This window comes from Arachis stenosperma, chromosome 9 (genome assembly GCF_014773155.1).
Source record: "Arachis stenosperma cultivar V10309 chromosome 9, arast.V10309.gnm1.PFL2, whole genome shotgun sequence".
In the NCBI taxonomy this organism is placed as follows: domain Eukaryota; kingdom Viridiplantae; phylum Streptophyta; class Magnoliopsida; order Fabales; family Fabaceae; genus Arachis; species Arachis stenosperma.
This window is the reverse complement of record NC_080385.1, coordinates 163,967,657-163,991,871: the sequence shown is the minus strand read 5'-3', so window position 1 is coordinate 163,991,871 and position 24,215 is coordinate 163,967,657. Positions and strand designations below refer to the sequence as shown.

Here is a 24,215-nt window from a genome sequence, read left to right as displayed (position 1 = left end):
GGTACCACTATTCGGTCATGCTTTATATAAGGGATAAGTATTGTTTTGGTCCCTCATGTTGAGGGTCAGAATCGAACCCGTCCCTGATCTAATTTTCGATTTAGAATCGTCCTTAATGTTTTTTTTTCCGTATTAAAATCGTCCTTTTTATTTTTTTTGGACAAAAATACCCTCCCCTTTCCCCTTTTTCCTCCCCCACCCCTTCCCCTCCCCCCACCACCAACCCCACCCCCCCGGTCTCCCCTCCCCCCTCCCCATCCCCTGCCCACCACCCACCCCCCCCCCCCCCCGGTCTCCTTCCCACCACTAACCCACCCCTGCCCCGTCTCCCCTTCCCCCCCCCCCTCCCCCTCCACCACCACCAACCCACCCCCGGTCCCCTCCCCCTCCCACCACCACCAACCCCACCTCCTCCCGTCTTCCCTTTCCATGCATGTTCTATTTTTTTTAATTTTATAATTTTTATTAAAGTAAGGGTAGTTTAGGAATAAAATTAAAAATTTTATTAAAAAAGACGATTTTAATACGAAAAAAAACGTTAAGAACGATTCTAAATCGAAAATTAGATCAGGGATATGTTCGATTCTGACCCTCAACATGAGGGATCAAAACAATACTTAGCCCTTTATATAATGAGAACTTGGAAGTTAATTGGAACACATCCCCCACCTCTTAATGTTAATATTAATGGCGTTGACCAAAAGTAATTTTACACAAATCTTTAATTTCCTTCCCAGAAATTATGTTCAACTTGTTTCAATTGGGAGGTGGAGAGAGGTATATGGGACGTAATGAGGATTCGACAAATTAAATTCGAATTATTTTTTAAAAAAATTGCTAAGATTAATTAAAATCGGATCAAATTATTTTAAAGTAAACAAGTTAATAAAGTAGAAAAATGAGAATCTAATCACTCTTAAATTAAAATTATGAGCCGCACACATAATAAAAATTATTAATCTAATAGTAATAAATTAAAAATTTTCATTTTAAAAAATCTTTTCCGATTTAAAAAAAAGTAGCGGATCAGAATTCAGAAAAGATGTCGCAGTCATGCTTATAGACTTATAGTTATACATACCATAATTAATATTAATATTGTCTAATAATACCAAATATTTAAATCAATATAAATAACATAATATTATGCATTAGTCTAAAATCTTATGCATTTTAAACATAAAACATTAACTTATAGTCTTATAATAACTAATAACACAAAATATTAAAGTTTACAATACTTAAATTCCACATAATAAGAATAGCCATCATCTGTCACTAATAACACAAAATATTAATTGTGTATGATAATCAGGCCACCGGACCGATTTCGGGTGACCCGAGACATGGCCCGAACCCGACCCGAAATAATGACCGGGTCTATTTTTGAGACCCTTATCCGACCCTATACCTGATCACACCAAATTAGCTCCTAAAGTGTTTGGGGCCGGGTCGGGCCATGCACACCCCTATGGGTAAGGGTCTCAAAAATAGATCCAGTCATTATTTCGGGTCGGGTTTGGACCATGGCTCGGGTCACCCGAACTCGGCCTGGTGGCCCGGTCATCATATACAATTAATATTTTGTATTATTAGTGATGGATGATGGCTATTCTTATGTGGAATTTAATTATTGTAAACCTTAATATTTTGTTATTAGTTATTATAAGACTATAAGTTAATGTTTTATGTTTAAAATGCATAAGATTTTAGACTAATTAATGCATAATATTGTGTTATTTGTATTGATTTAAATATTTGGTGTTATTAGACAATATTAGTATTGATTTATAGTTATGCTTTAATTGTAGAGAAGAGTTGGTTCTTGTTATATTTTTCTAAGTGAATTTTACCATGTCAAATAATGGTTGGAGTCTTGGAAATTTGGATATTTTCACATGCTACCTTATAAGAAGGTATCAAGGTAATGTAATGTTAACGGTTCGGTTTTCACCCGATTTTTACTCGGTATAATCGTGACCCGAAAGTGTATATGTTTCATTGGGTCCAGGGTCAGATTCGGGCCTAATAAATAGGCCCGCTATATATTTCGGGACGGATCTGGGTCACATCAAATTCGATTTCACCCGGTCCATGCACACCCATACTTATCCGGCCATAAATTCGATAAAAACACACCAAAATAGCCCCTAAAGTGTTTAGGACTGAATTGGGTCTTTAGGTTGGGTCGAACCATGCACACCCCTACTAATAAAAATTCGTGCATCAAAAAAAGGATATGTGTATATATATAGATATTAATATGAATGTATATAGAAAAAATAAATTATAAAATATGAATAAATTAATATTTTAAAAACGTCCCAAGAACACTTGGACCATTTTAATATTTTTTCAAAAAAATAAATAGTAACTTTAAAAGGAAGAGAGCTTATTAACTTTTTCTTTCATTCTTTTGGGAAAAGCTTTTTTTTTTGGTCAGGTATCCAGGCCAAAAACTGGCCCAGACCCAAAAAAGAAAACCAAACCCCAACCCAACCCTCAATTCAAACAATCAATTCCCTCTTCATGCTAAGCTGAGACCAAATGTCCAACAACAACGCTCTTCAATGCGGCAGAAAAAAAGCTTTTTTGTTTATTCTATTATTTTTGGTTAACATATGGGCTAGAGGCCCAAACGACAGAAAAACTAAGCTAACAAAGGAACATTCTAGGGATTAAGGGACGAGAGTATTGGTTATTACTGAAGCCCAACCCAACTCATAATACCCATGTGAGTATCGTCCATATTCCGATATTGGTATTGGAGTCATAATAGTGGGCTTTACAAACCAGTTTAGTTCTTTTGTCAATGACCAAACAACCCCTTACTCATACAAAGTATTTATTTGTGAAAAATAATATTCATTCAACTTTTTTTTTTTTTTGGATAAGATGAGTTGGACAATTTCTGATTTTAAACATTACAATATCATACTACACACTCCCCACATTACAACACTTTTATTGCCAATGAAAAAATGAGAATTAGGCTTTGGGTGCACTACTTGAAGGGACCAACAAAATTTCCCTCCAAACCAATATTGGAGTTATTGGGGGAAGTCACAAATATTGGAGTTAGCAAAGGCAACATACATTTTCTTGTTGTATGCTCTACCATATCCGGTACTTATATTCAATTTGAAGTAACATAACTGAAACAAGTTCTTCTTCAGATTGAGTAATTATTCCTAATTTCTCCATGAAAACTTATTAATAATGTCCCACTTTTTTGTATGCCCCGGCCCACCTGTCCGTATAAAATCTGATTTCCAACATAATGTAAAAGAATACCTTAGAATTAAAGCAATGGAAAAACACATATATACCCGCCATTTGAATATCAGAAATTGAGACAATGCCAAATTCCCTGAAGGCTTTAATTATTATTGTTTTTGTTGTTGTTTATATATATGTAATTTCTCTTCCTCTGGGGTACTTATCCTCCCAAAATGTGTCTCAATTTTAAGCTTCTATCCAAAAGGAGGCCACACATGTCTAGGGGTCCACTTGTATATGGTGATGACCCCCCAACTTCATGTGTCCTTCCAATGTCAATTCACATGTTTGCATCATGTGTATGTTCCTTCTTTTCGTTGCAATCCCTATTGGACATACATATGCCATGTACTTAAATTATTTCTCTTCATTTTCTTCAATTATATATATACACCTTCAAATCAAAATGTATTTTCATTGTTTAATCAATATTATTATGATTTAGAAAAAATCTACAGAGCCAATTATAATATAAGCCAACTAAGCAAATTTTTTTTTTGTTTCTGATTTTGAAATTTGAAAAATTAAGGTAGTGGATTTTTCTTTTTTAACATACTTATTATTTTTTAATTAGTTGGCTGGAGTTGATTTTACTCTTAGTTAGTTCTCTAGAACTGTATTTATTTATTGAGATATGAACACTAATTATTAGACTCGATAATATTCGTTTATTATTTATTTGTTGAGACACAAATTTAAATAGATATGGTAGTATACAGATACATACAAAATACATGTATTTAGAATTTCTCTTTAAAACTGAGACACAGAGACATAATGCATATGACTCAAAATTTAATATTTTTATCTTTAGTTCTTTTTAAAATTACCAATGCATAAGACACAGAGAGTAAAATTAACATTTAATTTATATATATGTGTCTTGTACATTATTACTAAATACATTACAAAATTTATGTATTTTTATGTATTTGTGTATGTGTATGAAAGACACTGACCAAACCAAATGTAACGGACTTATTATTATTATTATTATTATTATTATTATTATTATAAGAATTTTTTGTTGGTTTATTGTCCTGTTTCTAATCTCCTGTATATATGATTCTTATATATGTTTTGAATTCATCAATAGTAGTGTAATATAATATTCACTTATTAATAATTATATGAATTCATTTATAAACTCATAGTCTCCATTTGTATGTTTCATCTTCTTCGTTCTATCTAGTGTTGTGATCAGAGCACGCTTTTATAAAATTATGTGCTCATATAAATATATAGGTTCTTTCCTTGCGTTGTAAACACGTCATCATGGCATCTTCAACATTATTTTTCACCTTGAAAGTTAGTTCTTCTAACGGTCTAATTCCATAAGCTTGATGAGGAGAGTCTTGCAATGTTTGGGACGGGCAAGCCTCTTGTGCTACCCTTTAACATGGTATTTCGGCATTATGCTTGTAATCGCTAAATAAGTAATAATGTATTTGTAGATATTTATTTTTAAAAATTGAATCGGTTATTGAATAATCAACATAGTTATAAATTTGAAAATTTAAAGGTTCATTTGAAGTTTAACTGGAATGGAATTGAATTAGATACAATAAAATAATATATTTATGTATAATATATATTAAAAAAGGGATAATCTTTTTGGTTTTATTATTTTAACATAGTTAATTGGTAAAAAACTACACAGATTCAATTCTTGGACCGGTTTGTTATTAACTGATTTTTTACTTGATCCAAATAAGTGTTGTGACAGATTTTTAGTTAATTTGGTTAAATTAATTGATTTGATTCGATTCTAAGAATACTAAAATTTAGTACATTATTTTACAAATTTTGAAGATATATTTTATATTCTAATATATATCTTCAAAATTTGTAGGGTCATAACTAGTGTGAAAACTCAAGGTGATGTGATAGAAAAATTTTTTATTGGTATAGAATTATACAAGGGATTATCTTTAAGTCCATACCTTTTCACATTAGTCTTGAAAGTACTCATAGAGCACATCCAAAAGCCTGTGCCATGATGCATGCTTTTTGCCGATGATATCGTCTTTATGAGAGAGTCAAAGAAAGACCTAAATAAGAAGTTGGACTTATAGTTTGTGCATAAACCGTAGCAAGACGGAATATATGAAATGTAAGTTCAGTCTGAAAAGGAAAAACCCTAATATAGAGGTGAAGATTGGAGAAAACATCCTACAAGAAGTTAAAAGTTTTAAGTATCTTGGGTGCATCATATAGGATAATGGAGAGATTGAACATGATGTAAATCATAGGATCCAAGCAGGTTGGTCAAAATGGCGGAGTGCATCTGGTTTTATATGCGACAAAAAAATGTCTTTAAAACTTAAAGGTAAATTATATCGCACCACTATAAGACCGGCTGTGCTTTATGGTACGGAGTGTTGGACGGCCAAAGGAGAACACGAACATAAGTTGAGTGTGACAGAGATAAAGATGTTGAGATGGGTGAGTGGTCATACGCGATTGGATAAAATAAGGAACGAAGATATAAGGGAGAGAATTGGAGTAGCACCCATTGTGGAAAAGATGGTTGAATCACGTCTCAAGTGGTTTGAACATGTGAGAAGAAGACCAATAAAATACCCAGTCAGGAGGGTAGATGAGATGGAAGATGGATAAAGGGCGAAAAGCAGAGGAAGACCTAAAAAGACCATCCATAAAGTGGTCAAACGAGATCTACATGTAAACGATCTCTCTGTAGACATGATATATGATAGAGAACAATAACATCGTTTGATTCAGGTAACCAACCCTATCTAATGGGACAAAGCTTTGTTGTTATTGTATTTTATATTTTAATATATGTTATAAATGGGTGACTATTTTTTTTGGTGTATTGTTAAAAAATACACTCATTTAATATTATCAATTTTAAAAAAACCTCACTTCCTTCACGAGTTTCCGTTTCTGCTTCTAGCTAGCTCTATATATACTCTTATAGTCGATTTCCCAGCTCGGAATGTCATCCACTAATGGAAGCAAGTTTATGTTGTGACACTTTTCCCTTCACACATGGTTATTAGTAAATAAGATCTGAATTTTCAAAAAGATTGAGACTCGAGAATTTTTGGACATTCGAATAACGAGTAAAAGAAGAATCTACAAATTTTGATGAGGATTTCTTGAAAGGGTAAAAACAATAATTTATAAAGTGCTATATACATAAATTGGACTAACAAATAGGGTTAACCACCAAAAATATTCTTGAATTATTTAAATGTTAATAAAAATACACTTAAATTTTACTGTCAATAAAAATACTTTTAAATAATTTAAAAACACAATAAAAATATCTAATAATAAATGTATTTTTTTTAAAATATTTTAAAGATTGAATTTTGATGTAATTTTTTGTGAGCATAATTATAAAAATAAGATATTTTTATACTTAAAATTTGGTGATTTTTCGTTAAATATATATATATTTTTATGATTTTTTTGTTAACAACCAATAATATTTTTAAAAAATCACAAAATAATATATATTTAACAAAAAATCACCAAATTTTAAAAAATAATAATATCTCATTTTTCTAATCATGTTTGCAAAAAATCGCATCAAAATTCAATCTTTAATGTATTTTTTCAGAAATACATATTTAATTTTATTTTTTTACAAGATTATCTAACATTAAATATGTATTTCTCAAAAAATATATTAGAGATTGAATTTTGATACATTTTTTTGCAAGCATGATTAAAAAATAAAATATTATTATCCTTAAAATTTGTGATTTTTCGTTAAATATATTTTTTTGTAATTTTTTTCTTAACAACTAATAATACTTTTAAAAAATCACAAAAAATATATACTTAGAAAAAAAGTACTAAAATTTAAGAATAATAATATCTCATTTTTTTAAAATATATATTTAGTTATTTATTGTTGAACATTTTTGTCGCATTTTTAAATTATTTAAAGGTATTTTTGTCAATAATAAAATTCAAATGCATTTTTATCCGTGGTTGAATAATTTGGAGACGGTTCTAATAGTTAACCCAACAAAATATATACAAATAAGATCTTAATAAAATAATTTTTTTTTCAGGTATGTTATTCCTATCCAATAATAGTTGTATAAACTAATAACATCGCGCTGCCCTATAATATAATCTTAAAGAATTGTCACATCATGGTGGATAACTACCTACTACTCTAGTAGGCCATAATATGACCAATTAATTCCCTAAAATTGATAATAATGTAAGACTTAGGGCCATGACTACATTGAGATGGATCAATATTATTCCTTTTTATTTGAATGTGAATATTTATATATATATATATGTATGCATACATATGGCATGGTTTTGGGTGTTGTTTACTTGTGATTTGTTTGTGTATGTCAGCGTGGTTGCAGAGATTGATGGTTTTTGCAGAACGTGGTTGTGGCTGTGCATATTGGTGGGCTAGTTATGGCAAATTAAAGGGCCGGGGTTCCCTTTGAAATTTTATGGCGTCTTGTTTTGCTCCTAGATGTTAGCAACCTTGTATGCGTGGTTGTGAAACTATTTAAGATTGTAACTATAGTTTGTTTTGTTTGCTATATATGTATCTAGCTAGGGCTACTAGAGACAGGGGCAGAATAGAAACTGAATAAAAATTAATTAATAAGTAAGGCAATTAAGGAGGTGAAATTGGAGTAGTAAGAAGAAATGAAATGAAAAGAAAAGGGGGGTGTGGGGGAGGGAAATGACGAAAGAGGGGTTGTCTTGTTGTGAGGAATAAGATACGAAATAAGAGAAGGAGAGATAAGGAGAGTGTGAGTGTGAGGGGGCTAAGGGGGTCGGTGTGGCCCCAAACAAACCCATCATATTCTGCTAAGAACGACACACACATACACTAACACACTAGTCCCCCCTCTGCAACTATGCTCCCACATATAACACTGACATTAGTTACCCCTACCCTCCATTTTTATTTAATTAACCAACAAATTAAAGCTTATCATCAAACATATACGTAATAATAAATTTTATGCCATTTTTTATTGTTTTATGAAAAAAAAATTATTTTAGGATAATATGTTATCATAAAACCTATTTACCAAAAAATTTAAGTTACAAAAGGAAAGATATATAAATAGTTAGTTGAATCCCGTTAGGAAGTCAACGAAATAAGTATACAATGTGTACAATAAGTTGATTCTTTGGTTCAATAAGAAAAATAACCATCTGCTATCATACAAGTTCAAACATCCAGGATAAAATACTAATAATTTATTAAACATAATACATCTATACTATCCAGAATAATTATCCGAATACCACGGATAATAAACATATGATATTTAAAACTGTTTACACAAATACACCTTTACTATTCTAAAATAAGTATATGTGAATAGCTTTAAATAAACATCTGATACTTTAATTTTAGTTTAAAATTAACCCCATTATATACATTGTACAGAACATATATTAACTCCCTATACTTCCTCTAATTATATATCTAATATATGTTTTTACATAAAAATATTTTTATATTTATTTATGTATTTTTTTTATCAACTTAATATTTTTAAAAATAATAATTTTATAATATGACATAAGAAATTTTACGATTAAAAAATTTAGAATTCAATCCTTATTAATCTAATTAAAAGAAAAATTAGCATGAAAATAATCAATACAAAGCTCTTGTATGAAAAAAATATATTAGAAATATAGTGATTTATATCTCTTCTCTTACTAAATTAAGTTTTTTAATGTATAAAAAACATATTATTGATAATAATAATTAATTAGGTAGCTAATACGTAGATATAGCTATGGGTGGACAGTAGGCATGTCAAGTGGTATTATAATTTATCTTGGTGACGCCAAATGATTGTGGAATAAAAAAGAGGGAAAAGTATCCAAAATAATAATAAAAAAAAAAATTGTATGGCATAAGAAAACAATAGGGAGAAGATAAAGTAGGTATACTGAGCTGAATTGTTTTCTTCTCTTCGTCTCCTCTTTGCTGCTGTCTCTTGAGATACTCCTTCTCTTACTCTTTCATCTCTCAATCCTTTTTTCCATCAGACACCACCAAAATCAAATCATCAGGTCCTTCTTCTCTTTCACCTTTTCTTATCTGCTGCTTCTCTTTTCTTTCTTTTTTAATAAAAATAATCATGTTTTCCATCAAGAGACATACAGCTGAAGGAAACAGCATACATGCAATTGAATTTTCCTCTCTCTTTCATCAGCTGATGATGAATTGAATTAATTAATTAATTGCTGCAGATTTATTTGCATTAAAGCAGTTATTACTATGGCTGCTGCTTCATCAACACCATTCTTGGGAGTCAGAGAAGAAAGTCAAAGCCAGATTACACATCAATCCTCCATAGCTGCCTCCTCAGCTTCTACTCCTCCCACTGTTCCTCAGAAGAAAAGAAGGAATCAGCCTGGAACACCAAGCAAGTCCCTTATATATTAATTCCAATTCCTATTATATAAATTATTATATTATTATATATTTTATATATACACACACTTAAAGTCAACATAATATATATACACACATATATGAATACTCTCACACACTATAAAGAATGAAGTTTCTTCTTTTTTGGTTTATTTCTTCTCATAAACCAGCACCACCAAACCCTAAATCTCGATTTATAATAACTTATTTAGGGCAATCTCTCTCTCTCTCTCTCTCTGATTGATGGTAGTTCTTAATAAGCTAAGACCTTGTGGTTAATTAATTTATATATAATATTCTTTGACGACGATAATTTCTATTTTATTAATAATATTAAAATACGTGTGCGTAGTTGTCTAAAACAAGAATAATAATAATAAAAAAGAAAGTGATTAGTAATTAACGAGAAGCATAGAAATTTCTAATAATTGTTAATACAGATCCAGATGCAGAAGTGATAGCACTATCACCAAAGACACTAATGGCAACAAACAGGTTCATATGCGAGGTATGCAACAAAGGGTTCCAAAGGGAGCAAAACCTACAGCTACACAGAAGAGGACACAACCTACCATGGAAGCTGAAGCAGAAGACGAACAAAGAGCCAAAGAGAAAGGTTTATCTGTGCCCCGAACCCACGTGTGTCCACCACGACCCTTCCAGGGCCTTGGGAGACCTCACTGGGATCAAGAAGCATTACTCTCGCAAGCATGGCGAGAAGAAGTGGAAGTGTGACAAGTGTTCTAAGAAATATGCTGTTCAATCCGATTGGAAGGCTCATTCTAAAACTTGTGGAACCAGAGAGTATAGATGCGATTGTGGCACTCTCTTCTCTAGGTATTCTGCATATCTATATCATTCCATCCTATCTAAACCTAAATGATTCTTATATAATTAACTACAAATCAATTTTTTCAATAATTTAAACTGATATAAATAAGTTCATAAATAGTTATTGTTAGAAATAAGAGACTAAATCGAAGAAAAGATTTGTGTATTATTGAGTGTGTTCAAGTTGTCTAAAATTATATAATATAAAAGAGTATTTATAGGTGCTAAGAGAATCGAAATAATAAAAACATAATCTCCTATAATAAATATTTAGATATATTAAATAATATTAATTGATTCTTTATTACCTTTTATTAAGTCAGAATTTCTTTATTTTTAATTGTAAATTTTTTAATACTGTATCATGAGATTGTTTTTTCAATTTAAACTGATAAAAAAATACAATGAATGATTATTTCTCTAACAAATTCTATTTATTCTTTTTTAGTTACAGTCAACTACCACTATTCATCATCGTGCATGATATAATTACAACTCCTACATCATTTATTACCATTTTGCACTACTAATAAATTCCTAGAATAAAAGATTAAGTTAATTTAAAGATGTAAGAAAAGTTGGATGTGAAGAAAGAGATTTTGCTCTCTTTCTGGGTCAGTTAGTTTTGTGTGAGTGTGGGTGTTAGTGGAGGTGGTATGGCAGGCAGAGAGACTGCTGACACGTGAGTAGATACACTGTTAAAAATTGGGTACAAGAAATAGAGATGTGTTTTTTTTGGAAGAAAAAACAAAGAATGCTAATAGGTAATTACTTCAACTATGGTCCTAGTCTTAACTAGGGAACAGTGCCACCACCTCTCATATCCTTATTCCCCCCATTCACGTGTAGTTAAGTAAAAACATTGTAAGGGACACAGTGATACTCATTTTGTTCTCACATGAGTTGGAGATGCTGGGTTTTGTTCTCTTTCGTCTTGGCTACTTGCATGTACTATGCTTCAAATATCAAATATATTGTGTAGTTCAATGTAATAATTAATAATATCCAGGTACTTTCTTGCAATGGGTCCAATGTGCTTATATTAATTGTCATCACTGCCCAACTCTTTATCAAAAAAAAAAAAAAAATGTTTCTGTACTTCTAAGATGTACAAACCTATTTTATTAATGTCTACTTTAAAATTCTTAATTAAATTTATAGAAAAATAAGTATTTTTTAAACACAGTTAAATATGTTTAAGAAATATGCAAGAATTAATTATTATTGCCTTTAGAAAAAAGAATAATAGAGAGTGATTTAGTAAAACAAAGATTCTCTATAAGCATTAATTGTTGGATCTATAATAGATATATTCTCAAAGGATTTTCCCGAGAATTTAGCAATTCTCTCATGGTACGTTTGTGTTGTAATGAATTCTTGTAGTAGAAAATAGACAAGTCTTGAGGTAGTTTGCATTTATTGAGGCTGGCCCCATATTGGATGCATGATTAATTGACTTTCATCAAAGTTGCAAATAATTCTCTCTTTCATTGATCAAAGAGAGAACTCAAAGTGGTAGTTCGATTTGGAGTTCTTGGTTTGTATCACGTTTTGGCATAATCCCGGGGCCCTCTCCTTCTGTTTCAGTTTTCTACTAATTTCAATTTTGTAGATCATTTCACCCAAATACTGTATATTCCAATTTTATCATCATTACTACCTCTTTTTCTTTCTTTCCTTTTTTACTTCATTTTTTTAACATAGAATTTTCCTTTGGAATTCATCGTTTATATATATTTGGTTGCATGATTAGCATGTTATCGTGTTCATCAGAAAAATAAAGCAATGTCCTTCTTTAATTTGAGAATATTTGGTGTTGATATGGTTGCAAAGTGGTTGACTTTTAGAAATGATTAATAAATAACCATTAATACGATTTTGATTATTATGATCACTTGAGATCTGTTATCTGTGTGTTACAAAAATAAATTATTTATTTATATTTTCTATCAAAATTTTTATATTAAAAATCTAAAATTTAAAATTCTTATTATAAAAAAATTTATGCACAATCATGTAAACCTCAGAAAAAAAAAGAAAAATTCCTATTGTGAATGGGATGTTAAAGATGTAATTATTTTTATCGATTTGAATTTTGGTACAGTAGGTGTCTTTCATAACAATTTTTGAAGACATTGATAAATGGTAATCTTGTAAAACTCCCATAAGTTTTTCCTTACTTTTTATCTCGAGTCTAAATTCAATATAATCTTATTTATTTAACCATTCCATCATTGACAGTTACAACAACCTAGCTAGGTCTTGATTGATAGTCGGATAAATTCAGTGTAGCATGTATAATGAGTCTAATTCATTCCATTAGTAAAATGAACCTTAGTCATGAGTGAAAATAATATAAATATAATGAAATTGTGAATTAAATTCCTGCTTCTTTTTGAATCTTTCTTTATTTCCTCTTGAGTAATTCTTCTTCTATCCGAAGCTTCTCTTGCAAAATCGCCAGTGTTAAGTTCTATGACTTAGTAGTTAGTAGTGACCTAATAATAATTTGTTGTATCATGTTGATTAAGGTGTATGTTATCGTTGCTAATAATATTATTTGATTATTATTTCAGACGTGACAGTTTCATCACTCATAGGGCCTTCTGTGATGCCCTAGCTCAAGAAAGTGCAAGGCACCCTAATGGCACCATGAACCCTTTGGGAGGGACACATTTGTATGCCACAAACACAAACCACATGACCTTAGGCCTCTCCCAATTAGGCACCCAAATCTCCCAATTCCAGAATCACCAAAGTGGCGCCACTCACGGCAGCGGCGGCGGCGGCGGCATCCTCCGTCTCGGAAGCGCCGGGGCAGCCAAATTCGAGCACTTAATCCCGCCTTTAAGCCATCAGTCTTCATCATTTGGACACTCACCCCAATCATCACTCACTAATCCCTCACATTTCTTCATTAATGACCCAAATCAAGCATTTGAAGACAACAACCAAACTCATCAACAAGGTTCATTATTCTCAAGCAAGCAATTACATGGTCTAATGCAACTTCCTGATCTTCAAGGAAACACCACCAACACCAACTCTAATAATTCTTCCAATCTTTTCAACCTTAGCTTCTTCCCAAACAACAACAATAGCAGTGGAACCATCATCCCTGACCAATTCAATAGTAACCAACAAGGAACAACAACATCAACACTCTACGGTGACCAAGTTGGTTCAGGTTTGTCTTCACTCTTTGGAAATTCATCTTCATTGCAACATGAGAACGTGTCCCCTCATATGTCAGCCACTGCATTGCTTCAGAAAGCTGCACAAATGGGTCCAACTACCACCACCAACAATAATAATGGTTCTTCTATCCTTAGGGGAATGTGTAGTAGTTCCTCAAACAAATCCGAAAGGGAACTTGTTGTCTCTGATCATGTTGCATTTGGAAGTGATCAAAGAAGATCAAGCATGGAAAATGATCATCACCACCAGCAACACCTTCATGGGTTGATGAACTCCATTGCCAGTAATGTAGGAAACACTACTACTAGTTCCATATTTGACAATGTGCATCAAGGGAATGATGATAACAACAACAACCTCAGTCATCATCATCATCATCATCATCAGTTTCATCAGAGCTTAGAGGATTCTAGTAACACCAATAAGCTTCCTCAGAATCATCTTGGGGTCAGTTTTGGAGGGTCTGATAAGTTGACATTGGATTTTCTTGGAGTTGGAGGAATGGTAAGAAACATCAACACTGGTGCAACAACACACGCATTTTCACAAACACATAGAGAGCAACAACAAGGAATGATGAGTACCTTGAGTTCTTTGGATTCGGACCTGAAATCAGCACAATCAGCCACACCAAGCCACCGTTTTTGAAGTTAGTTCTTCATCTCTGCAATGATCAAGGAAAATAATTAAATTAAATTAAAAACAGACAATGTTAGTTGTTTTACGTATGAACTTGTTCAAAAACAATTGTTCTTTATTATTATTTTTTTCTCTTTCTCTAATTGGCACATTATGACATTAGGGTTTCAATTCCAAAAACCGCAATCCTTGTAGTAGTATCTTTCTTGAACAAACCTCGTTCACATATTATTATTATTATTATTATTATTATTATTATTATTATTATCTACTCTCTTTGGTTTCTCACGGTATCGCCTATCTCGACAGAACAAGAACTAATTTATCACGGTACTGAACTTCTTTTAAGGGTTTGCTGCTGGCCAATGGATTGCTGCATGCACAAGACAGAATTCGAATCCTCGATCCTCTTCGACAGTGACAGAAAACTAATACCAATAAATTTTACTATTTCATTGGATTTCATAAACCCTGATAAGTAAATAAAACAAATTTTTAAAAAGACAGTAAAAAAAAAAAAAGCATTGCATGTGGTAATTGGTAAAGCCAGGTTGTGTTGGATGCTCTTTCTTTCTCTCTCTCACACACACATACACAGAGAATGAACGTGATATGTTATTGTTATCGATGGAGCTGGCTGCTTAATTAGTTTTTTTTTTTTGAATTTGTTTTTTGAGAATATCTTCACATGTTTGCTACATTCCAATGGATAAGACGAAACCAAATTTCCGTTCAGTTTCATCATTAATAATTTCTAATTGTAAATCATCACAATTAAATATATTATACTATTACTGACCAAACCTTAGCTTACAACTCCTCACAAATTAATAATGCTAAGAATTTTTGTACTCGCTACCTACTACCTTGCTTTTAGGAAAAGCATTATTCAAACAGTAGTATTAAAGTGACACGACGAAGTTTTTTTTTTCATAATTATTGTATGTATAAAATAATTTATTATAATTAAACAAAAAATGTAATATATTATATCATCAACGTACCACGAGATGCATGCAATTATGCATATAGTATTTGAGAAAATTTTGAGAGTTAATATTTCACCGTTAATATTATATAGTTAACATTTACTATTAAAAAAAGAAGTAGGTCAGTTGCAGTTAATTTCATATGAAGTTGATAGTCAAGAGTCGTTAAATAATTTGACGAGTCTGATTAAATTATCATCTAATAATTTTTAACTATCAACTTCATTTCATTAACTATACCTGAGTTTTCACCTAAAAAAGAATATTCAAAATTTTTAAAAACTGAACGTTTGAAACTAAATTAAAAAAAATTAAAATTTAAAGTTAACAAAAAGCTCAATTTTAATAGGTTTCGTATGGAGTTTGCTTAATTATCTATTGTGATGTTAATTAAAATTGATTGTCATAGTATTAATTCTCTAACATTACTCATACCATTTTATGATATAATAGCTATATAGATGTATTATTTGTATTCATTATTATTTTGTAGATTAATAAGATATATAATACGAATATATATCTAATTTAGGATAAAAATGAAAGTCCTATATATCATGTGATAAATTTTACTGTTCTTTATAATTCCAAAATTAAATAAAAAAAGAGTATTGGTCAATTCAAAATATACAAGCTAATAAAATGTGTATATAAAACCTCAATCCTCATCACACAAATCTTATATTATTAAATTCCAAAACCTCTGACAATTTTGGTCACTAACTCCACGTCTCCACGACCAATAATAATAATAATAATAATAATAATAATAATATGCAGAATTTCAGGTGGTTTTTCACTTTTCAAATATTCTTCAAGCGTGGTGTATATATATGTATATGTGCACGTTGAGTTGACTATATAGACATAGATAGGATTGCATGATAACAAAATAATAACATGCAAGACTAATAGATATAGTGGGTGGTTAGGGTTTAGGGTGTCACGTAGTTATGATTTGATTTAATTTGGGTGTAATTGAATTTGGATATGGAGTTAATAATTATATTAATGAGTGATGACCACACATAGAGTGGTCAGAGAACTCACTCTCTCTGCACTCTGCAATGTTCGTTATTGCAATTATTAGCAAACTTTCTGTGACACTTTTGTCGCAATTCATGTCACTTACCTTCCTATTCATATGGGAATCAAAAGTCCGTGACCTAAGAGAAAAAGAAAAATTCAAATCCACCACCAAAATATCATTTTCGCCTTTAGCTACTTCAATTTCCATTATTCCTTTTTCCATTTTAATTTCTCCCTTCTTAATTAGGAAAACAAGCTAGGTTCTTTGGTTTATTCGTTGTTGTTAGAGATATAATTATTTATATTATCTCTTTTTATTTATTTAAATTTTTTAAATGTGTGATTTTTTGACAACAATAACACATATTTATTGTTTATTTATTAGTAATATACAAATTTTAAAAAAATACACTAATACACAACTATACACAATTTAATATCTTGCTAGAAAATTATATATATATATATATATATATATTAGGCAGGAGATAGATTTTTATTATAACTTTGTTTGTTTAAAATTTTTAAAATTTTACTTTTTACTCTTATCACTTTAATCACTAGCAACTTTTTTTTTCTATTAGAGATAAAATTAGTTTTTAATGACAAATGTGTTTATGTCTTTTTATTATATATATATTCATTTGTGTGCATGTATGTTTTTGTGTCTGAGCTTTCATTGTTCTAAAACAGTAAAGAGAAACACAGCCTGAAATCATTAATAAAATCATATATTCACGTAATTTTTTTATGTTAAATAATGAGTCAGTATGTTAATACTAGTCACATGAATTGTGAAATAATATCAATTTTTTTCTTTTTTTTTTTAATTTCTCTTTTAAAATTTGACTCTATTAAAATCTAAGACTAGCTAGGTCATAAAACTAATACTAAATCTGAGAATAAAACCGGACTAAAAAATTAGGGTTAGCTATATCATTCTCCAAATTCGTTTCTAAAAAATATTATTAATTAAATTATATTAGTCCCTAAAAAATTAATTCATAATTTTTAAAAGTTCAATTTGATTAATAAAAATTTTTAAAGATAAATTTAAAAAATAAATCATCTTTTAAAATTAATTTGATTATTAACCCAAAAAACTAATTAAAAGCTTTTAGTCTATTATTTGTTTCAATCTTTTGGAGTTACCCAATGGATTGTTTCATGCATAAGACGAAATTTGAACCCTCAATACTTGCTTAAACACACTACAAAAAAGGCTATATTATAGGAATTTGTTAGCGGAGGTTTTAAAAAAATCCTGTAAATTTGAATTTGAAAACAAAACATTTTTTTATTTTATTAATAAATTTATTAACGAGAGTTTTAATTTTAAATATTAGGGTTTTTAAAAACCCCCTTAAATTAAAAACAATTTGGCCACACAATTTTTGCAAGCGCAAAAATCTCTTCTTCCCGCGAAACCCAATTTTTCCTTCTCCCACCCTTTTTTGCTCCCACTCTCCTAACATTGTAACTGCTTTGTTCTTTGAATTTCTTCATTGATTGCTGTTGTCCGTCATTCTGCCTCGCGTTAGTGTTGCTGCTGCTGTTAGCGGGCGCGTGTTGAAGCTGCTGTTCCTGTGAAGCATTCGGGTTCAGGTTTGGGTTCCTCTTGCTGCTGCTGTTCACGTCATTGCTGCTGCTGTTCGCGTTCAGAGTGGCAGCTGTGCTTTTATACAAAAAGGTAACAATTTGGTAGCATATACAGATAGGAATTGTTAGGGTTCATATACTCATTTTTGAATTGCATGTATGATAAATAAAAGAGGGATTTGTTGCCATGGTTATACAGAACTTTGTTTATTTAGGTTAATGTGTCCTCCATTTAAATGAGTTGCTGCTTGAGTCCCTCTTCAATGTTGATTCTTGATTCTATACTGCTTCTGTGTTCTGTTTTTACTTTTTTTTAAACTTCATATTAAATTGATAGAAGGAAAACAGAAATAAAAAATTTGAATACAGAAGGAACAAAAAAATCATCAGTAAACAAGAAAAGTGAATTCACCAAAAAAAAAAAGAATTTGTAATGTGCGTCAACTACAATATCTTCGATGTACAGTATATGTCTGTTCTTAGAGCTTATAGTGCTTTCAATGTTCTTTAAATGTATTTGTTGCCAATACGGGGTGCTTTTTTATTAGATCGGAGTACACATGTCCAGCACTTGTTGTATATGATACAAGTGATTTTCAGTAATAACTCATCACTTTTAGATGGAGATCACAAATAATCATGTGGGGATAAGGTTATGTTTGAAAAATTGAGAGATTTCATATCATATTTATATTCTCATACAACTTAGTCACTTGCAAATGTTTATCAAATGTTATTTTACGCAGGAATTTTATATTACCAATTGCTTAAACTTTTCCCATGATTTAGTGGTTGCTAATATATCAGTACTTGTTTTGGATGAATCCTATATGGGACACAGCCTTTAAATACTTTTTTTCTGTTCTTCACTTTCACAATGATCCCTCTCTCCATTTCTGCATTTTTTTTCAATCTCTTTCTCAATACAAACAAAGATATTGAGAAGATAAAAGCATAAAATAGTTTAGTTAATTTAATTTGGTTATCTAGCTATAGCTGTTGTCATTTCTTGCTGAATGACTTATTGTGGCTTAACAATTTGGATCAGAGTTGGTTATTCCTTCTCATATAAAACATAAAATATATTCACTACTTTTCTTATCCAACTCACTGTCTTCTCATCATTTCTCAATAATGGTAAAATTTTACTAAATATATATCTAGAATAATAACTTAATTGTGAAAAAGAGGAAGAATGACTCCCATAAAACGTGTTTGGTGAATGCTTCATCTCTTTCTCTCAATTTTTGTTGATACGTATGCTTGCTCATATAACTTCTAGAAGCTTTCTTTCCAATTCAAATCTGTTGCACTATTCCTTTCTTTCCTGTCTGCAGCTGCCGTTTTGACAGTTGTTAAACCACACATTTTATTTCATTTTATTGGTGTCACCATGTTATGTTCTTTTGTGAGAAATCTTAGATTACATTTATTATTTTTTAGTTTGTATTTTAGTTATTAATTTAATTTTTTTAATTTAATAATTTAACAATATACTCATACTTTTAAATATTAATCACTAATTAATAACAAAGAACAATAAATTTTGATGAATTTGTAATATTCTTTTCTTTTTATTTCTCATATATCAAGATTATATACTCAATTTGACTCCGAAGTCCATGTTACCATGATAAAACGTTATCTATATCTATCTATTATTATACTACTAGCTAGGTTTCAAAAAGAAGACAATGTCTTAGGATTCTTAATTAAATTCTTGGCTGAGTACTATATATGGTATATTAATAGTTTTGTGGCTGAGTACTATATATGATATATTAATAGTTTTGATTCCTACTAGAGTACTTTTACTACATAGGCTTATTTAATAGAAAATTGGAGGACTATGAACTAGTAATACATCAAAAGAAAAGACAAAAAAATGTAGCGTAAGCCTTCAATTGATATTTGGCTATAGGCCTTGATGAGATCAATAATTTTTTAGAACTCTGTGAGTGGAGATTGAAAATAATAACTTAGTAATTTGTTAGATGTTATAGATTTTTTTGAATTTGATATTTAGCTTGTTGAAAGGTGAAATGGTATTTAGATACACCAAGCTCATTTGAAACAAAAAAAATACTTCATGCTTCATTAACTTGGACTTTTCTCATTTTTCAATTAAAATCTGCTGAGAAAATTTGAAGCATATCTAATGTGAAAAATTTAAAGTTTTCAATTTTTTATAAATAACTTTTTTTTCTATTTTTCTCTCCTATACCTAGCATGATGTTCTAGGAGAGCTGGATTTTTTCATAACCTATTAGGTACAATTCAATATTGCAAATTTCATATGTGGGAATTGATTAAGGAAAATTATGTGCTAAATTTATAGATAAAATGAGAAAATCTAGATGATTAAATTGTGAATATAAAAGACAGAAATACTCAGTTTTAACTTATTTTGATAACTTCATGTAATGAAACTCTTCTTGAAAGCTCCATAGAATACCCTGCCATCTATATATACGAGTCAGTGTCATAATCACTCACAGTTATTATTATTAGTGGTATGAATCATATTATCATGTACTACTAATTAATAACAAATCATTAGTTACATGCTTAAGATGCATTCTTTTTTATTTGATTAATACGCATATTGTAACATAATAATAACGACCCTTGAGTTTTTATTTATCATGGAATGCATAAGTTGTAATGTTTGTTTCGCTGTGTCAGTTTTGTATTCAAATTGAGTTCATCCTGTCTTAATTGAAGTTAAAATAAAGGGAAACATTTTTGTTTTTGATAATTGAGTTTTTTTTGTTGCATGTTGTTATTCAAAATAAAAGTTTTCATTTGCTGATGCTTATACTAAACTATTTTAATCTTTTTTTTATTTGAAAATTGTTCTTGTAGTATCTGAATAGTTTATTTTTAAAATTTTAATTTAGTTCAAAAATTAATTTAGTTTAAATTTTTAAAACTTACATAGGAAATATCTGTCACTAATTTAGTTTATTAATCTTCTATTATTTCTCATAAATTATTTTTTATATGCAAATAAAGGCACAGATGGAACTATTAAGACTAGAAGGCTAAAAGTTAAAGAAATGGATAATTTAACTAGAGATGAGCAAGTTGTAGTAAACTTTGAAGATCAACAAGCTATTGGGGAAAGCCAAGGTTTACTTGCTGGATATTTAGGGACATTAGCAGTTGATTGTAAGTTATTTCCAATCAACTTCTCAAAGTGGTCAGGACCTCTAGGTATACCTCGATCTAGGTTTGAAGAGTGTTTTAGTAACTTGCTGAAGGTATGTATTATGAATATTTATTTTTATCAAATGCCTATTAAAGTTATACATTAATAATGACATCTTGTTATTTATGTATAATTCTTTTTGATAGCCAAAATTTCATTTCAAAATTTCTGAGGGCATTGCAAAGCGATATTGCAAATTGAGCCTTGCAAAAAAGTGGTCACAACATAGAATTAAGTTGTGGAATGAGTTCTATGATCCATGTATGAGTAGACAAGCAATCATTGATAATGTCCCAGTTGGCATCGACAGAGATCAATGGACATCCTTCATTCAATATCGGTTTCTACCTTCTACAATGGTAACATGCTTTCTTTTTTAAAATTAATATTAATATGTGATCAATTCTTTAATTTTTATTTTTCTTTTTTAATAGGAGATGTGTAAGAGAAACAAAGAAGTTCGCAAGAAGCAAACAATTCCCCATACTGGTGGCTCAAAACCCATCTCAAGGAAAAGACATGAAATAGTATGAACTATAATTCATTTTTTTTTTTTGCTTTTACTAAATTATGTTATGTTTCTTAACTTTTTTTTTATATTTTTTTACATAGTTTTTACAAACTGGGCGAAAAATTAGCCGTGGAGAAATGTATATAGCAACTCATAAGAAGAAAGATGGGTCCTTTGTGACTGATGAAGCAAGGAATATAGCGGTTAATTGAATTTATTAGTCTAATTTAGTAAAAAATGTAACTTCAGAGTCCGACAAGTTTTAATGGTATTTTATTATATTTTTGTTGTTTAAATTTCAATTGTAGGAACAAATTGAACTACTTATGACTCAAAATGAGAAAGATGAATCTGGACCATCCACAAATGATGCTATTGGCAAAGTCTTTGGGGAGGAACATTCTGGTAGGGTGCGATGCTTGGGAATGGGAGCTACACCTACTAATACTTTCAGAGGTGCCAATCATCCTGGCCAGTTTGCTAATTCTTCAATTTCAATGTCTTCTACCAATTACTCCCAAGCTGATTTTAAACGTTTAGAGTCTAAATTTGATGGGACATTGACTACACTAAAGGCTTATTTCCTTTCTAAAGAAGGAAGAATTCCTGCTGAACTTATTAGTATATTTGACCACGGAGCTCAGGTAAATCATACTTCTCTTGTGGCATTTATATTGCACTAATCATGTTGAAAATTATGATGAATCATAACTGTTACATTAATCTAATGTTCTAGCATTGTTAGTCTCGTATATTCTAACCTCACACCTCTACTCTTTTTAATTTTTTTTTCAAATTTTTGACATTTGAAAAGGTTAATTCTTTTTTTACACTTTGATTTTTTTTTTCTTTTAAGTTGTTGTTATAGTGCTATAAATGTTGGTAATTTTTAGGTTGACAATTTTGTTTTAATTTATTTTAGGCTAATGATGTTGAGAATGAAATTATTACACCAGCAACAGGAAGAGCATCATCATCAGGTGGAAGCAATGAAAATTGTGAAGACATTGTTTAGTGTTATTTGAAAGACTAAGTAGTTGTGAATTCTTTTTTTTTTTTTAGGATATTATGTTAGATTTTATTTACTAAACAAACTTATTCAAATAGTGAACTTATTAGTGGTAGTTGTGAATTTATTGAATTTTAACATTTTTAATTTTTAGGAATTGATATATGAAGACAATGTTAATTAAGATATTATGCATTTTATTATAATATAAAAATGTTATTATTCATTACAATGAGTTATGAATTACATTTATATTTTATATGAATTTATTAGTATTAAAATTTTCCATATTTATTAATATCTTATAAAATAAAAAACTATATATATGCATAATAAAAATATTATGGTAGTTTTATTTGTGTAGTGAAAACCAACGTAATATACTGAAAACCCCCACAATTTACGGAGGGCAAAAAACTCCCGCAATTTGAATTTGACATAGCGTCGGTTTTTTAAAAACCCTGTAATTAAACCGCAGGACACCTAACTCCGTCAGTTTTTGAAACCGCCGTTACACAACTTGTGGGGGTTAAAAACCCCCGCAAAACCCAAAAAAAAACCCCGCAAATTAGCACCTTTTTTGTAGTGACAAACGAGTGAGCTGACAACTCGATTATCCCAAATTGGTTTACGTATTCATTCATTTAGTTAAGAAAATGGTGAAGATTTGGATAAGTCCTCTTTCCACACGTGAACTAACAAGATCAAACACACTACGTTTACATGGGTTTGCGATTTTGTCCATTTTGGAAATTAAATTAAAAATAAAAAACAATCCGACAAAGGTTGGAAAGAAAATATTTTTCACATGCATGAGAGAGTATTCATTTTCCCCCTTGCAAATCTAAAAATTGCCACTAGGAAAGTCGATAAACTAGTTAGTTCGCAAAATGTGGAGTTCAATTAGAAAGTAAATTTTTTTATTTAATATCAGTTAATTTTTTGTTTATTATTTTAAATTGTAAATCTAACTCTTAAATTGTTTATAAAATAAGAATTTAAAAATTAATTTTTATATGCTTATACTTAAATATGTTTGACAAGACATTATAAATATCGAGTTAACGTTAAATTTAACACATCTCTATAATTTGTTTTAGACTCAGAATCATATTGTTTGTTACAAAAATTAGATATGAGTAGTTTTTACTTTTTTGGTTTAATTAATCTGTCTGTATTTATAGTTTTATCGAATTTTTAGTTAAGTCTTTATATTTTTGTTTTTTTTAATGAAATCTCTGTAACATGTCGGATTTTATAATTAAATTTTTACCGTAATAAAATTATTGAAATTAACAGAATATTTTATTAAACAAAATGAATATACCTAATATTTGATTGATTATTCTGTATAATTTAATAGAATATTCGATTAATTTCAATATTTTTATTACGGTAAAAATTTAGTTAATTACAAAATTTAATATGATATAAAAATTTAATTTAAAAAAAATATAAAGACTTAATTAAAAATTGAATAAAATTATAAAAATTAACAAAGTAGT

At 29.9% G+C, this 24,215-nt stretch overlaps 2 protein-coding genes across 3 annotated transcripts; both read left to right on the top strand.

The window, feature by feature from the left end:
* The first annotated feature begins 9,120 nt into the window (after nt 1-9,120).
* On the top strand, nt 9,121-14,602 carry LOC130950704 (protein indeterminate-domain 4, chloroplastic-like). Of its 2 annotated transcripts, none has more exons than XM_057879264.1 (4): nt 9,121-9,330; nt 9,511-9,686; nt 10,135-10,531; nt 13,102-14,602. In XM_057879264.1, the coding sequence occupies exons 2-4, from the start codon at nt 9,539-9,541 to the stop codon at nt 14,369-14,371; spliced, it is 1,815 nt and encodes a 604-aa protein (XP_057735247.1). In that variant the 5' UTR covers nt 9,121-9,330; nt 9,511-9,538; the 3' UTR covers nt 14,372-14,602. The 2 variants fall into 2 exon arrangements, with proteins under 2 accessions (XP_057735247.1, XP_057735248.1); XM_057879265.1 differs by having other exon boundaries at nt 9,177-9,330; nt 9,531-9,686.
* A 3,192-nt stretch (nt 14,603-17,794) lies between these two features.
* Nucleotides 17,795-22,810, top strand: LOC130947681 (uncharacterized). Its single transcript, XM_057876383.1, has 6 exons — nt 17,795-18,070; nt 20,995-21,242; nt 21,337-21,549; nt 21,625-21,717; nt 22,010-22,345; nt 22,624-22,810. The coding sequence occupies exons 2-6, from the start codon at nt 21,039-21,041 to the stop codon at nt 22,714-22,716; spliced, it is 939 nt and encodes a 312-aa protein (XP_057732366.1). The 5' UTR covers nt 17,795-18,070; nt 20,995-21,038; the 3' UTR covers nt 22,717-22,810.
* The last annotated feature ends 1,405 nt before the right edge of the window (nt 22,811-24,215 follow it).

Excerpts from the sequence above, each read along its gene's own strand:
- LOC130950704 (XM_057879264.1), top strand. The coding sequence starts at position 9,539 with ATGGCTGCTGCTTCATCAACACCATTCTTGGGAGTCAGAGAAGAAAGT. Across the intron at positions 9,687-10,134 it reads GAATCAGCCTGGAACACCAA|ATCCAGATGCAGAAGTGATA; the intron begins GCAAGTCCCTTA and ends TTGTTAATACAG. Across the intron at positions 10,532-13,101 it reads TGTGGCACTCTCTTCTCTAG|ACGTGACAGTTTCATCACTC; the intron begins GTATTCTGCATA and ends TTATTATTTCAG.
- LOC130947681 (XM_057876383.1), top strand. The coding sequence starts at position 21,039 with ATGGATAATTTAACTAGAGATGAGCAAGTTGTAGTAAACTTTGAAGAT. Across the intron at positions 21,243-21,336 it reads GTTTTAGTAACTTGCTGAAG|CCAAAATTTCATTTCAAAAT; the intron begins GTATGTATTATG and ends TCTTTTTGATAG. Across the intron at positions 21,550-21,624 it reads GGTTTCTACCTTCTACAATG|GAGATGTGTAAGAGAAACAA; the intron begins GTAACATGCTTT and ends CTTTTTTAATAG.